The sequence below is a fragment of the Aulostomus chinensis genome, chromosome 11 (genome assembly GCF_037954235.1).
Source record: "Aulostomus chinensis isolate RoL2024-O1b breed Wild chromosome 11, RoL_Achi_v1.0, whole genome shotgun sequence".
NCBI classification, from domain to species: Eukaryota; Metazoa; Chordata; class Actinopteri; order Syngnathiformes; family Aulostomidae; genus Aulostomus; species Aulostomus chinensis.
This window is the reverse complement of record NC_141330.1, coordinates 24616400-24630096: the sequence shown is the minus strand read 5'-3', so window position 1 is coordinate 24630096 and position 13697 is coordinate 24616400. Positions and strand designations below refer to the sequence as shown.

General features: G+C 41.4%; 1 protein-coding gene across 1 annotated transcript; it reads left to right on the top strand.

The window, feature by feature from the left end:
- The first annotated feature begins 302 nt into the window (after positions 1-302).
- Positions 303-13373, top strand: LOC147253827 (lysosomal-associated transmembrane protein 4B-like). The gene is made up of 7 exons (XM_086217403.1): positions 303-550; positions 1229-1340; positions 3153-3226; positions 4516-4638; positions 4778-4876; positions 7417-7512; positions 11992-13373. The coding sequence occupies exons 1-7, from the start codon at positions 377-379 to the stop codon at positions 12067-12069; spliced, it is 756 nt and encodes a 251-aa protein (XP_086073529.1). The 5' UTR covers positions 303-376; the 3' UTR covers positions 12070-13373.
- Positions 13374-13697: the final 324 nt, after the last annotated feature.

Here is a 13697-nt window from a genome sequence, read left to right as displayed (position 1 = left end):
TTTTCTTAACTTTGATGTTAGCATGCAAATTGTGCATAATCTTAATCAATTTTGGTGTCTTTGAGGTAAAGTTTGGAAAACAATTCTAGTCGTAGTAGTGGTAGCGTTTCCGACTACACATTTGTTTTAGTGTAGAATTATTCTTGGACAGTAGTTACAGTGTTATAGACATTACCCATTGCATAAAAATTAACATTTATGCTTGTTAAGTTTTTCCTTCATGATAATGGCTCAACGCAAGTTTAACCGGGCTTTTATTTTGAAACAGGAAGGTTCAGTTCTTTCACCGGCGGCTTTACACAACCAGTTTCTGTAAACCGCTCAAGCTGGTAAGTAACGAGCAGGACCGAGGCAGTCGTGCTGTTTTTCGTTATTGATGGGTGTCGACCGACAGTGCGGCGGGAAACAGCGACATTGTTCCGCGATGCTCGCGCAGTTGTGCAAAGCGGAGAAGATGACGACAACCCCGTGGGACCGCTGGTACTCCACCAGCTGCTGCCTGTGCTGCCATGTCCGCACAGGAACCATCATCCTGGGGGTCTGGTACATGGTAAGCGCCGCCTATCACCCAGTCACTCACTGCACCCTTGTTGACACCCATCTATCTGGTTGGTACACCAGCAGTCAGGAACATGTCAGTTCAGTTGCTGCTGAATCTCCATACTTGTGGAGGCCTGTAGGGAAAAAAAAGTGGTCCTACTGGGGTTAAAGTCAGTTAATCTGTGTATGAATTTAATAAAAGGATGAGTGGCCACGTAAAACTGTCCCCCCTCCCCCTTTTTTAATTCTGAATATTGAGAGTAAAGTTGTGTGTAGAGCACCAGGCTAAAAGTGCAGGCGAGGGTTAATAGAATCAAACTCCACATGTGGAAAAATCCTCTCCCTGCTCCCTTTGAATAAATCAGCAGCGGGCCTCTTCAGGTAGCAGCTTTTGTGTCAGGTTGCCTATTGACTGCAGAGAAATTTCCATCACATCCACCTGATCAGTGGTGTATGAGTCATCTGCACTGGAGCTGCAGACCATAACAAAGGCTGATGCATGTAACTGCTTTACGTGAATACAGCTACTTTATTTATGGCATTTATTTGGGGTTTCTGAGGTCATCATCGCCTGAGAAAGTGTGTATTAATTTCCTCTCTGTCTCCTGCAGCTGATACAGATGTAGCGCTCTCTGCTCATTTCAGTGCTCACACTCTTTATCTGCCCGTTTGTCCTCTGTCCTCTAAGCTCATCAACGCCGTGGTGCTGCTCATCCTGCTCACAGCTCTCAGTGACCCTGAGCAGTACCACCTGACCAGCGCAGAGTTGGCGAATGATCTGGATGTCATGGATGACGCCAGTAAGTAGCCCAGAAGGCCAGTATGGCTAAACACTCCTGTTCTAGTGTTTGATATTTAACCTAACAAACTGTTTCATCCATTTCCCGAAACTGGGTGACACAGTGTCTTCTTGTGGACTCAGTTGTGTGGTCATACGTATGAGAGGGACCTCACACGCTGGTCTAGACCGTGGTCACAGCTGGTCTTCTAGTGATCAAACAGACAGGCCAGCCTAATGTCCATCTGCGCGGACTAGCATTTGAAAAGCCAGAGCAGCAAGGTGAGCACTGGAACAGTCCGACTGGCTGCTGGTAGCGACTGTATTGTCCCAATTCCAGAGGATTGGGTCGTCCTGGCTTTCATGACTGCGGGTTTGGCCAACCACCGCCATCCTGTCATCAGGCACAAACATGACAGGTTCTCATCAGAAGAGCACCGTCACTGGTTCATTCACAGGCTGCTTATGCTCATGTCGTCGTGTCTGACGTGGGTCACAGCTGGTGTATATCCTCACCTCAAATGCTTCTGTCAATCAGTGCAGGTGATTCCAGATCTGAAATAATTCCAGGTCTTTTGGTGATTTTTCCTACCAATAGAATATTTGATGTCTCGACAGTGGCACTTGTCATTATTTTTGGTGCATTTGCTGAAAAATCAAAGTCGAATCAAAATCTGTCCAGCTGGCAGTTTAGAGAGCAAATATTTAAAATAGGACACTCAGCTTAATTTGGAACTGATCAAATGAAGCACACAACAAATGCGGCTATTTATATTTTTCTGTGTTACACTGATTCCAGAAGACAAACTAATATGTTTATTGTGCTTTCACGCAGAAACAGTCTTACTCACAAATTTGTTCTTGTACCCAAAGCGATTTTTATGAGCATCACTTTAGTCCCTCTGACAGGAAGCAAAGCGTGATGAAGCCCCTCGCCCCTGCTGTCTGTTGTGTAACTCCTGTAACTAGCAGCCGTCCATGCTTTAATGTCAGCCACAGAAAACATCATCGGTCTGTGTGCTCACTGAAAATCTGATCTGAATAGGTGATGCTACGACAACGGTGAGGATTTCTTTTATTGGTTACATACAATTGATTCTTTTTCTGTGGAATTGCTGTATTCTCCATCCATCCTTCCATCCATTGTCCTCCACTTATTCCTGTTAAGGGTCGGGGAGGGGGGGTGGAGCCTATCCCAGCAGCTACAGGTCGCCAGTCCATCGCAGGGCCAACATATAGAGACATTCACACTCACATTCATACCTACGGTCAATTTAGAGTATCAATCAGCCTCGTCCCCTCTTGATGTCTTTGGAGGGTGGGAGGAAGCTGGAGTACCAAAGAGAACCCACACAGGAACAGGGAGAACATGGAGACTCCACACAGAAAGATCCAGTGCCCGAGCCGGGACGCGAACCCGGTACCTTCTTGCTGTGAGGCCACAGTGCTAACCACTGCACCACCGTGCTGCCTTGCTGTATTCTACTTGATTATTTTTCTACTTTAATTGCAAGGCCGGATCCACTTGAGAGACAGAGTAGGAGGAGGTCACAACAGATGGCACCGCTGCACATCTTTAGTGTAGTGACCTGTTGACAAGTAGGGAACAGTAAACCCCCCCAGATGCAGATGCACGTTTCTGGCATTTGTCTTCCTGACTCATGTGTTGGTTGACTGTTGTAAAGTAGAGGTTAACTACTTGTGTGTTTGACAGGCGCAGCACGGCACTTATCTTTTAAGTGGAATCTATTTTTTTATCCAGATGAGCTAAGCGTGACGTAAACATTGTCAGAAATGTAACGTTGAATCTCTCCGTGACCTGTCTGTGCCTCAGACATGTGCATCGCCTCAGCCATCTCTCTGCTGATGATACTCATCTGTGGGATGGCAACATATGGTGCATACAAGGTAAAGAAAGTATTTATTAATTTGTCTTTCAAACTGTCTTTTGTACTGACTGTCGAGGAAGTGTGGCATCCACATCTTTTAAATGAAGTTGCAAACCCAAAGACTTCCTCAGTTTTATTATTCCAAACACCCCAGTTTCCCCTTGGACACTGCAACATTTGATAACTCACCCTCAGCGTTGCTGTGCTTTTTATTGATTTATGAACTTCATTGTTTAGTTTTTACAGGAACAAAGCACAGTTGAATGCAACTGCACCGTATTTAGCTTAGCAGCTAATAGGAGCTGGACAGTAACGACTTCAAACCAATGGCATGATTATTTCAAACCTTTAACCTCAGTTACTACCAATGATCACTTATCATAAGCACTATTTTACACTGTCCTAATTGTTCTCAAACAATCTCTTAACTGTAAATATGCTGAACTATTAAAAGGACACTGTTAACCAAACTAACCCTCAGGTGAAAGAGTCAGTGAGAGGTTCTAGATTTTCTCTGAAATGGCCAGGCCTAGCTGCTAAAGTTAGGATTTTGTTTTAGGGCTGAAAGAATTTGAAAAAAATATCATATTATTCTTATTTTGATTACTATTGCAGTTGCGATATGATAAACAATATTAGACAGAATTGTCATTCTTGAGTCATTTTTATTAAGAACCGTATGGAAATCATGATGGTGTGATTTTTTGTTGGGTTCCGTACCAAACAAAGGAATTTACTGAGTGATTTGCTGGCTGGTGTATCTCTGCAGCACCATAATATTTCATGTTGACACACATTCTGCGCTCAGCAAAGGCCATGTTTTAATTTCATCAAGATTTCAATTATGATGGTCTTGATGATAAATAAGGATAAGTCCATCATTGGTGGTGACATACGTACATACCATTTCGCCAGTGAAAGCTCATACCTTTAAGGTGTGTTGACTGAGTGTGTACATAGGTTTGGGACGATAGTAAAACAGACTCAGGAGGGCACAAAAATCAAAGTCTGTACAAACAATTTTGCAGCAGACTGGTTCCTGATGACCCCACCGACTTGTGTTTTGAACTATAGTTTTGTAGAAGTGACAATGCCCAGATATTTTGGTGTGTCAGGGACTTCATTACTATATATATATATACACACACACACTAAATAAAATTGGCTCTAATACAGACCCTTGAGAGACCCCTAAAGTGCAGTTGGTAATTTGTGAGTCCTCTTGTACCTTGTTGTTTTCGCAAGAACTCAGCTTGAACTCTGATATCATGTAAACCTAAAGACCTAAAATAAGTATCTCTGTTTCAGCTGCGTGCTGCCTGGATCATCCCATTCTTCTGCTACCAAATATTTGACTTTGCTCTCAACACTCTAGTTGCTGTGAGCATTGTGGTTTACCCGAACACCATCCAGGATTACCTGCAGCAACTGGTGAGAAACTCAAGTGAAGTCAGTGCGGTATATAACACATGAATATAGTGGGTTGTTTTGCAGTTCGTTGAGGGTTTTTTGTAAGTAGTCGCTATTCGCTGCCTCACATTTGAGTATCGGTGTACCTGTTCTCCTGCAGCCAGACAACTTCCCCTACAAAGATGAGATCGCTGCTCTCAGCACCGTATGCTTGGTCCTCATCGTGCTGCTCTTCATTGGCTGCATTCTGGGCTTCAAGGTATTTTCCATTCATGAAATGCAAAATTTTCTCTCCAGATCTTCTGCTGCCTGTTCAGCTCCAATGAGCAGCTCAACATATTTTCTTGGATCAGAGGAGACGTATTACGCAACACTCCTCAAGCTGGTGCTGCTTTAGGATTCTCTGTCTAGATATGGCTTCATCAGGACTTAAATGGGGTGGAAACTGATTGACTTTGGCTTGTGTCCAGAAATGTAGACCCTAAGAACTATGAGACATTATGATTTATAGTTCATAAGATCCTGGGGAGCCACTTTAGATGTTCTATGGAGATTTTGGCCACTAAGGCCTTTCACTGCTGAAATGTGGGTGGCTTGTAATGGAAAACCACAGGTGATACACTTGGATTCAAGTTGTGCTGTGTTTGGATTGTCCACTGGTTCATTCACTCACTTTACTATGAGTACAGTCTTTCCTCCTCAATAGAGAACATGAGAGCTCCTTAAATCTTATAGTACTGAAATAAAACGAAGGAGATGCTCAGGTGAGAGGAAAATCAACCTCTGCATGAAGAAAGATTACGGTAGGTGTTATGTGTTGTTACGCTGCCAAATCATAGACAGAGAACATGCTTCAAAATGATGACATAAAAACTTTGACCATGAAAGCATTGGTGGTAATTTTGTAAAAGTTGAGTGAATCTACCTTCACATGCAGCTGGAACCAGTAATCTTGAGTATACCTTTGTGAAATTAACTTTGCCTATACAAAGTAACCTTTTAGGACAGCGGTGGCCCTGCTATCAGTTTCATAGCTCACGGGCAAACGAGTTCGTAAGCAAGCTGCCCTAACAACTTCATACGCATTAAAACATTAGCATTAAAACCACTAACAGGTTTTGTATGAAGCAGCATACAACGGCCCTGCAGAGATGCTGATTAGTCTTAATTGTCATTTTGGAGACTGAAGTGTGTGGTGTTAAATGGTACTGGCTTGTACTGGGAGCTTTTTCCAAAGGATGGACAGTATTAGACACCATCCATCCATTTTCTTCCGCTTATCCTGTTACGGGCGAGAGGCGGGGTTCACCCTGGACAGGTCGCCAGTCCATCGCAGGGCCAACATAGAAACAGACAACCATTCACACTCACATTCATACCTACGGTCAATTTAGAATATCCAGTTGACCTAGTTTCCATTTGCATGTCTTTGGACTGCGGGAGGAAGCCGGAGTACCAGACAGAACCTCATGCAGATCCCGAGCCCGAGCCAGGACTCAAACCCGGAACCTTCTTGCTGTGAGGCGACAGTGCTGACCGCTGCATCACCGTGCCGCCAGTATTAGACACTTAATATTAAATATTCCACCGTAAAACGGTAAAAACAGTAAAAGCCAGTATAGTTGTACAGTGCCACAAACTAAAATTTGAAATGGCCATTAGAATAAATCAACTCCTCTCTCAAACAGATTTTGTAAAGACCTTTGTGATTTTAAAGAGAGGGGGATTTATTGCAGGATTGTTTAATTGTACTCATTATGAAACCTGTCAACTTGCTTGGGCTGATCGGTGTAAATATTTCCTTCTGTTGAGCTCCGTCAAGTAAATATGGTTCTGGTGATTGTTTCATTTGTTTTAGGGCATTTTTTTGTTTTGTTTGTTTGTTTGTTTTTTGGTAAAAAAGGAAACAAGCCAGTACACAGTAGAGACATGTGAGGCCTACATGCTGACCAGGCCGCAATGAAGATCTGAGCCTATGAAAACATGCTGGTGCACCTCAGTTGTTGTTGTCTTATTTGGATTATTAGATGTTTTTTGACATAAACTCCTTATTTTTGGACTTTGTTATTTCCTGTTTTAATTTGAAGCCACTTTCCTTTTTTGGCGATGCTTGTTTTACTTCCTGGCCATCTCATGCCGATGTCTCTTAGTTAATCTGCTCATTTGTCCTCTTCCCTTGTTGAAAAGGCACTGCTCTCTGTAGCATTACTGGTCCCTGCAGATTCCTGGGGAGGCTTTTCACATAACAGAGCAGCCGGAGCTTTAAATTGGCTTCCTAATTGGTTTATTCCAGAAATTAGAGCACAGTCTATCTGTTTTCACGCAAGAGGATGGCTACAGCAGATGGTGGTGTGTTTGGTTTGGGTTTCCCAATGTCAAGGTGCCTGCTGGGAGAGGATTATTCCTGGATGACATAAGTGTGTTTTGCTGATGAATGACAGTTAGATTTAAGCTTAAAACGTCATCTGAATCTGGCCAGAGAGGGAGGGGTTGCATGTTAGTATGACGTGACATTTCCCCTGTCAGTGGGAGTGTGTTGATAGTGTTGGATAGAACTTACCATTGTGAGACGTGACTTGTTCCTTCTCTGAGTGCATGTGACACACACGCTTAATACCATCTTCCCTGCAGACAAGATGACCTCATTATAGTTTGGAACACTTGATACTGTGATGCACTGTAAGTGGAGCTGTGCACTGCAATTCCAGTTATCTGAAGACAGTGTGTAAGAGACTGTATTGATTTCCTGCTGTTCAGTAATCCCATTTGTGTTTGTATTCCCCTCCTCTTCCCCATCAGGCCTATCTGATAGCGTGTGTGTGGAACTGCTACAGATATGTGTGTGGTCGAGGTGCTGCTGAAATCCTGCTCTATGTTACAGCCAACGACACGACGGTAAGTCACTGCTGATGTACTCCAAATAAACTATTTATGTGTGTATAATAGTTACTAGACAATTTCAGAGTTCTGTCAATAGAGACTGTACTAATACTTACTAATTCTAAGGTCTATGAAAAACCTGGGAAAGTCATGGAATGTGAAAGCAGGGCTGGAAAAGTTTTTGAAAAACTAAAAATCCAATAAATGAAGGAAAAGCCTTGGAAAGTTGCTTTGAAAATACTTGCAGAGAGGAGTTCAAGCGTTCCAGTTGAGCTTGGCTTAGAAGAAGCTCTTTTGTTAATGATTGATGCTGGGAGATTTTGACCAGAATTATTATTATTATTATTATTATTGTTATTATTATTATTATTATTCACAACAATAATAATAATACATTTATTCATATAGCACCTTTAAAAATGTTGATAAAACAATTCCCAAACAAAACAAAAATGTGTAATGCAGTTTAATAAAACATCATATCAGTGCGATGAAAAGATGAAAGACAATAACGAGTCAAATATATAAAATGAATCAAAATGAATAATAACAACAAGAACAGTGATGATGATAATAAAAAGGTAGAAAGGCTGGTTACAAGCCATCCTATAAAAATAAATTTAAAAACAAGCTTGTCTGATTCTTATAGGAAGTGTATTCCACAGCTGTGGAGACATTATGGCAAATCTCTGGCTACCCTCTGCTGTCACGCGTCTCCCCCTCAGGACTGGAAGCAACAGCTGGTCAGAAGATCTAAGTGCCTGGGGCAGTAAGGGATGTAGAATGGGTTAAGGCTATTCAGGGATTTAGAAACCAACTGTAAAATTGTAAAATCAATTTTGAACCTCACGGGTAACGAATGCAATAAGACAAGAATAGGGGAAATGTGCTCATATTTTCAAGTTTTTATTAGAACCCTGTTTGCAATCTTTTGAACATGTTTGAATCAGCTCATAGTAAATAAACTTATAATAATAAATTAATCAACGGATCCTTCAAAAACGACACCAGGCTGTTTAGCTGCTCAGCTTTATTGGAAGTCTAACAATTGTGAAACAAAACCATTTGAAAAAAGTGTTTGTATTCCCCAGTCGGGCCACCTGTGTGGATGTTACTAACATCTCAACAGCCATGTGAGGACTCTCACTTCAGCACTCATCATACAGGCAGCCCTCACATGCAGAGCACAGCTGAAGAAATACTTGTGTCAGTGTTGACTGGAAGAGAAATACGACTGCAACCGATTTTAATGCCTGACAAGCAAATGATTTCCAAGCCAGCACTTTTGAAGTAAACATAAAGGCTCACCACATGAACTCAAGAAGGAACCTGATTGTGTGTTAAGTGAAGCCCTGTGGATACGCTGAATGATGATAAAGAAATGCTGGTTTAAAATGTAGTCTCTGTCACTGAGATGATATTATTGTCAACTGTCAATTTTATTTGTACGGCACCAAATCGCAACAAAGGTTAGCTCATGACACTTTACAAGTAGAGCAGGTTTACTTATTAATCTGATTTAGAATTTATACCGAGTTATACTTCAATGCATTCCCCCCAATAATGTAGAATAGTTTGTCTTTCAAGAATTTTGATTGATGTTTCTGAAAAAAGGACTACATATAAATGTATATTTATACATAGTATGTAAAAAGAAATATATATATATATATATATATATATATATATATATATATATATATATATATATATATATATATATGCATATACACACACGCACACACACACACACACACAAACATTGTCCTTCTTTTCTCCCCTTTTAGCAATGTTATGTTCATTTACAACCAAGTACTACATCACATCACCCAGTAGTTTGTAGTAGGATATATATGTTGTGTCATGAGAAATCAAGAGGCATCAATTATTAATTTATGGATGTCTGGCTGTAGATCGACCTTTGTACTAATTCACTATTATTTCTCCTCCAGAGCCAACAAGTGCCGTGGTAAATGGCTTCCTTATTCCTTTTAGACTGCATGTCAGGTCTTTCTCTGCGTAGGTTTCGTCTGCTAACTGTAAAATCGTCATGTTGGGGAAGGAAGGAAGTATAAAGTTAACCTGGTAGTTTTACATAGTCTAGCATGGGTGGAAAGATGAAGCTCCCTGCTGGACAAGCCACTCTCATGTTGCACTAACAGTAACAGAGCTGTGAGCGCTGGGACTGCTGCCATGCTGTTGCCCACGCACTTGTTAGCATGTACTCTGACTTTGCAAAGTTGAGATACTCTTAAAAAAAATTGGGTTCACAGAAGCTGGCCTCCTCTTTGAGACTTTATCGGATCTTGCAGTAGGTTCATATTTCACAGGTTTTATGAGAAATCTGCACTCTTCAGTTTGCAGCTTCTTAACTCCTCTGGGGATAACATTCCACCCAGTTCAAACTAATCCCTTACACTCGACATCCATGATGCCTGTAACACCTGAGTAGTAACAGGAGATGTCTGACGTAACGTTTTCTTTATTATTACATGTTAGCATCGCCTCTGCAGGTATGCTTTTGAACTCTGAACCAGTGAGAGTCAAGTGGTCCCACCCACAGACCAGAGGCAGGTTTTTGGTTGATGGTGAACAGCTTGCATGATTAAACCTCAGTAATACAGTGGTTGGGTCAAAGGTCCACTAATATATTCCATATGAGTGAATTCCTGGAATATGCACTCTCACAGTCAGACGATCTATTTGGCAATACGTAACCCTTAAAATGCCTCATACCGCAACATAAGCCAGATGTGTGAGGTCGATGTGGGCGTTGACTCAAACCTTAATTAGCCAGGCGTTCTGAAAAGCCACTTGCTCGCCAATACTTGAACAAAGGAGTCCCTGTGAGACATCATCGACTTGCACTCGCAACTGGCCAACAACAGTTCATGGAGGGTGTGAAGAACAATGAGGGTAAAAAGCACATTAGGAGGAGTAACAATAGTAATGATTTGAACTGCTGCTGCTCAGCCTGCTCCTTCTGTCTTTCAGTTTGAAGGGACGTTGACTTGTGTTGGAGGGACTTGTCCCCACGAGAGGCTATTACAGATTACTGATTATTGAATGTCCATCCATGTTCTCCTTAAAAGATAAAATTCAGTGACCTCCACACGGGCACAACCATCTGTATTGACTTTAAATGTGGGTGAGGCCGGTCACACTCAAGGTGCTGTAGCATACAAAGTCAGCTGAACCATTGAGACAACCCACAAGCCTGTTTGCCATGTTGTCAACACGCTGAAACCAGAGTAGGTGTTGAGTCACACTGACCCCACACAGGGTTGGCTCTCCTGTTGATCCTCAAAAGACGCAAGCAGACGAGAGGTTCCCACTGTAAGGTGAAAACATTTGTCTATGGCATTGTTATCAGAAACAGTTCTGCTTTTAGGTGCACAAACGCACGTGAAAACATCGGAAATTCTTAAAAATAACCCTCAACATACGTCGTCATCCATGTGAAGTACGCCAAAATGTTCAGAAATTAAATTAAGTTTCATTTGAATGCACCGATCAAGAAACCAATTTCGCAAGATTCATTTGAGGAAACAGAAAACAACACAAATATCACACTTTATTTTCAGGCTTTATCTGACCAACTTTGAGTAAACAAGAGCAAATATTGCCCATAAATCCAATGAGGATATTATTAACACCTGCAGTAAGGGTTGCAGTCACTACAACCCACCTCTGACCGCTTCGTCTCTGGTGATCATGTTCAAATGTTACTGGCAGACACCTTTTACCTGTAGGGTTTCTACACTGGGCTCAGATGATCAAACTGGCCAACTGTTTCATTCCACATTCCAGAAATCGTTATAAAATTAATCAATTCTCATCCCGATGAATGACTCCATAATTATATTTACTGTGATACTGACTGTTCAGGAACAGAGTTGCAGCACTGTACTGAGATATACCTCCTAATGTTGTTACCTTTTTTTTTTTTAGGGGGGGGGGGGGGGGGTTGAGCAACACAAACTGTACGTTGAAGGTTTTCTCCAGATTGAATCCATAACTTTATGTAATCAGATTTTAGATCCCTTTCTTGTCTTTTGAACAAGCCAAACAGCTGATTTGTCATGTAGAACTTTCTGATTTGGATTTTTCAAACGCTTGTGATGGATCAGATCAGTTTTAGGCTCAGCATGCTTCCTGTCAAATGGTGTGAATATAATAACATGTATTAATATAATGATAATGTGTGAAACATGAAAATAAAACTGCCTTTTCTTACACATTCCCCCTGTACATGCTAACATCGTTTAGCCTCTTTTTTACTTCATCATTATGCTCTCTTTTTCTCTATTTGTGGTCTCTCTGGGACTGAAAGTATTTCCTAATTCAAAGTACAGCTTTAAAATGGATTTCTACTGTTTACAATTCAGCCAGGTCTGCATTGCAAACCAGAGAACTACTGCAATTAAAATCTTTTCCAATTAGTTCATATTAAAGTCTCTCTCTCTCTCTCTCTGTTTCTTTTCTTTCTTCCAGGTGCTGCTACCTCCCTATGACGACAGTGTCAGCGTCCCCCCTAAACAGGGTCCTCCACCCATAACTGCAACAGCATGATGACCTTTCCAGGATCAGGCTGACTGGAACCTGCTGTTAATAAAACCCCAGCAAGTTTTATGCACCACACTGCCTCTCCAGTCTACAGTACACTCGTGACTTAAATTGTTGCGACACACACACACACACTCACAGTCGTGCACACGCACACACAAACACACACACACACACACACACACACTCACACTCACACAGAACACCATGCATGCACAGACAAAGCTATCACACACATGTAATGCACACCACCAACACCACTACCACTACCACTGTGACCTCACTCCTCCAACTCCTACACTCTCTATAATTCTCTGTGTATCCTCTTGTCCCATTCCAGAAATGACTTGCATATGTATGCATTTTAATCTGTTTGAAGTGAAAAGCACTAGAAAGTTTTATGGATTATATATATACATATATATAATATATATGCTCTGTGTGTATCATATGTGAGTCCTGTCCTTGATTGACCTTACGCACAAATGCAGAGCGGATGATGGCCGTAGTAATGAATGTGTCCTGTTCCTTGTGTCTTGTGTCTACTTGTGATCAGGGTTGGATGGCCTTTATTCAGAACTTGCTCTGTAAAGGGGGGCACTTTAGAGACCCATATGTGAAGGGTTACCTTGAACGGAAGGTTCCCAAAGAAAAGCATCTGCCTGTATTCTGACATGATCAAAGGGCAACCTAGTGTATATGGAACATATCATCTACCTTTGTGTTGTTTTTTTCTCAACTTGCGTGTTGTGTTGTAATTTATTGTTTCTACTCATTGATTAGAAATGTCTTGGTTTTGCTATTTATCTGTTTTGACTGATCTGGAATCAGTGGACTCTCTGAAGTCATTATGGATGAGTTGCTGGCACGAACACAGTGTAATGACTAGATAAGACCTCTTCACATTTCAGGAGCTCAGTAAATACAGAGCCTGGTTGTGTTTTTTCATTTAAACCAATGAGGGCCGCTGGTCTTTGTAAACACACAAGTCTGTTCCACCAGATGCAGTTTTTGGAAACCTGCTCTCTGGACACAAAATGTCCTGTAAGGACATGAAAGCTGACGATTGCTGCTGTATGAAAAATAAAGATGTGGCATTTATTTGTCTATTAAAATCAAATTCCACTGGCAGAAGTTTGTTTTTGTTTTAAATGTGAAGCTCAAGTTTGTGTTTGACAACACATTTATTCCAAGTACAATACCTCACACCGACAATATTTCCCTCAATCCTCAGCCTGGATAAGACGTGTGGCTATGGAAACTATTTGTACGTGTATTTGCACGGTAACGATGTATACAAGTGTTCAATGTGTGGTGGCAGGCAGGTAGGTATTATGACAACTGCATCTACCAGGTGTTTCCAAAAACTGATCCTTGACTGTGGATAAAGAAATAAAAAATGATGTGATGACTTTCGGAACTAACAGTATTTTGTCCTCAGGTTGACCCCGAACATTGCCTTCACACAACTGAAGTTTGTGAATTACATTGATTATTCTGTAAAATGTAGCAATACTATGCCGGCTCTGATGACACAAAGACATTTCGCAAAACATGAACATTTACGAAAATATGTTAACATTTTACGGAACACTTGAAAATTTCAGAGAACACAACAATATTTCTCAGAACAC

Bases quoted from the DNA above. Each gene is read 5' to 3' on its own strand.
- LOC147253827 (XM_086217403.1), top strand. From the start codon at position 377: ATGGGTGTCGACCGACAGTGCGGCGGGAAACAGCGACATTGTTCCGCG. The intron at 1,341-3,152 runs GTAAGTAGCCCA...TCTGTGCCTCAG, and splicing joins GGATGTCATGGATGACGCCA to ACATGTGCATCGCCTCAGCC. The intron at 4,639-4,777 runs GTGAGAAACTCA...GTTCTCCTGCAG, and splicing joins AGGATTACCTGCAGCAACTG to CCAGACAACTTCCCCTACAA.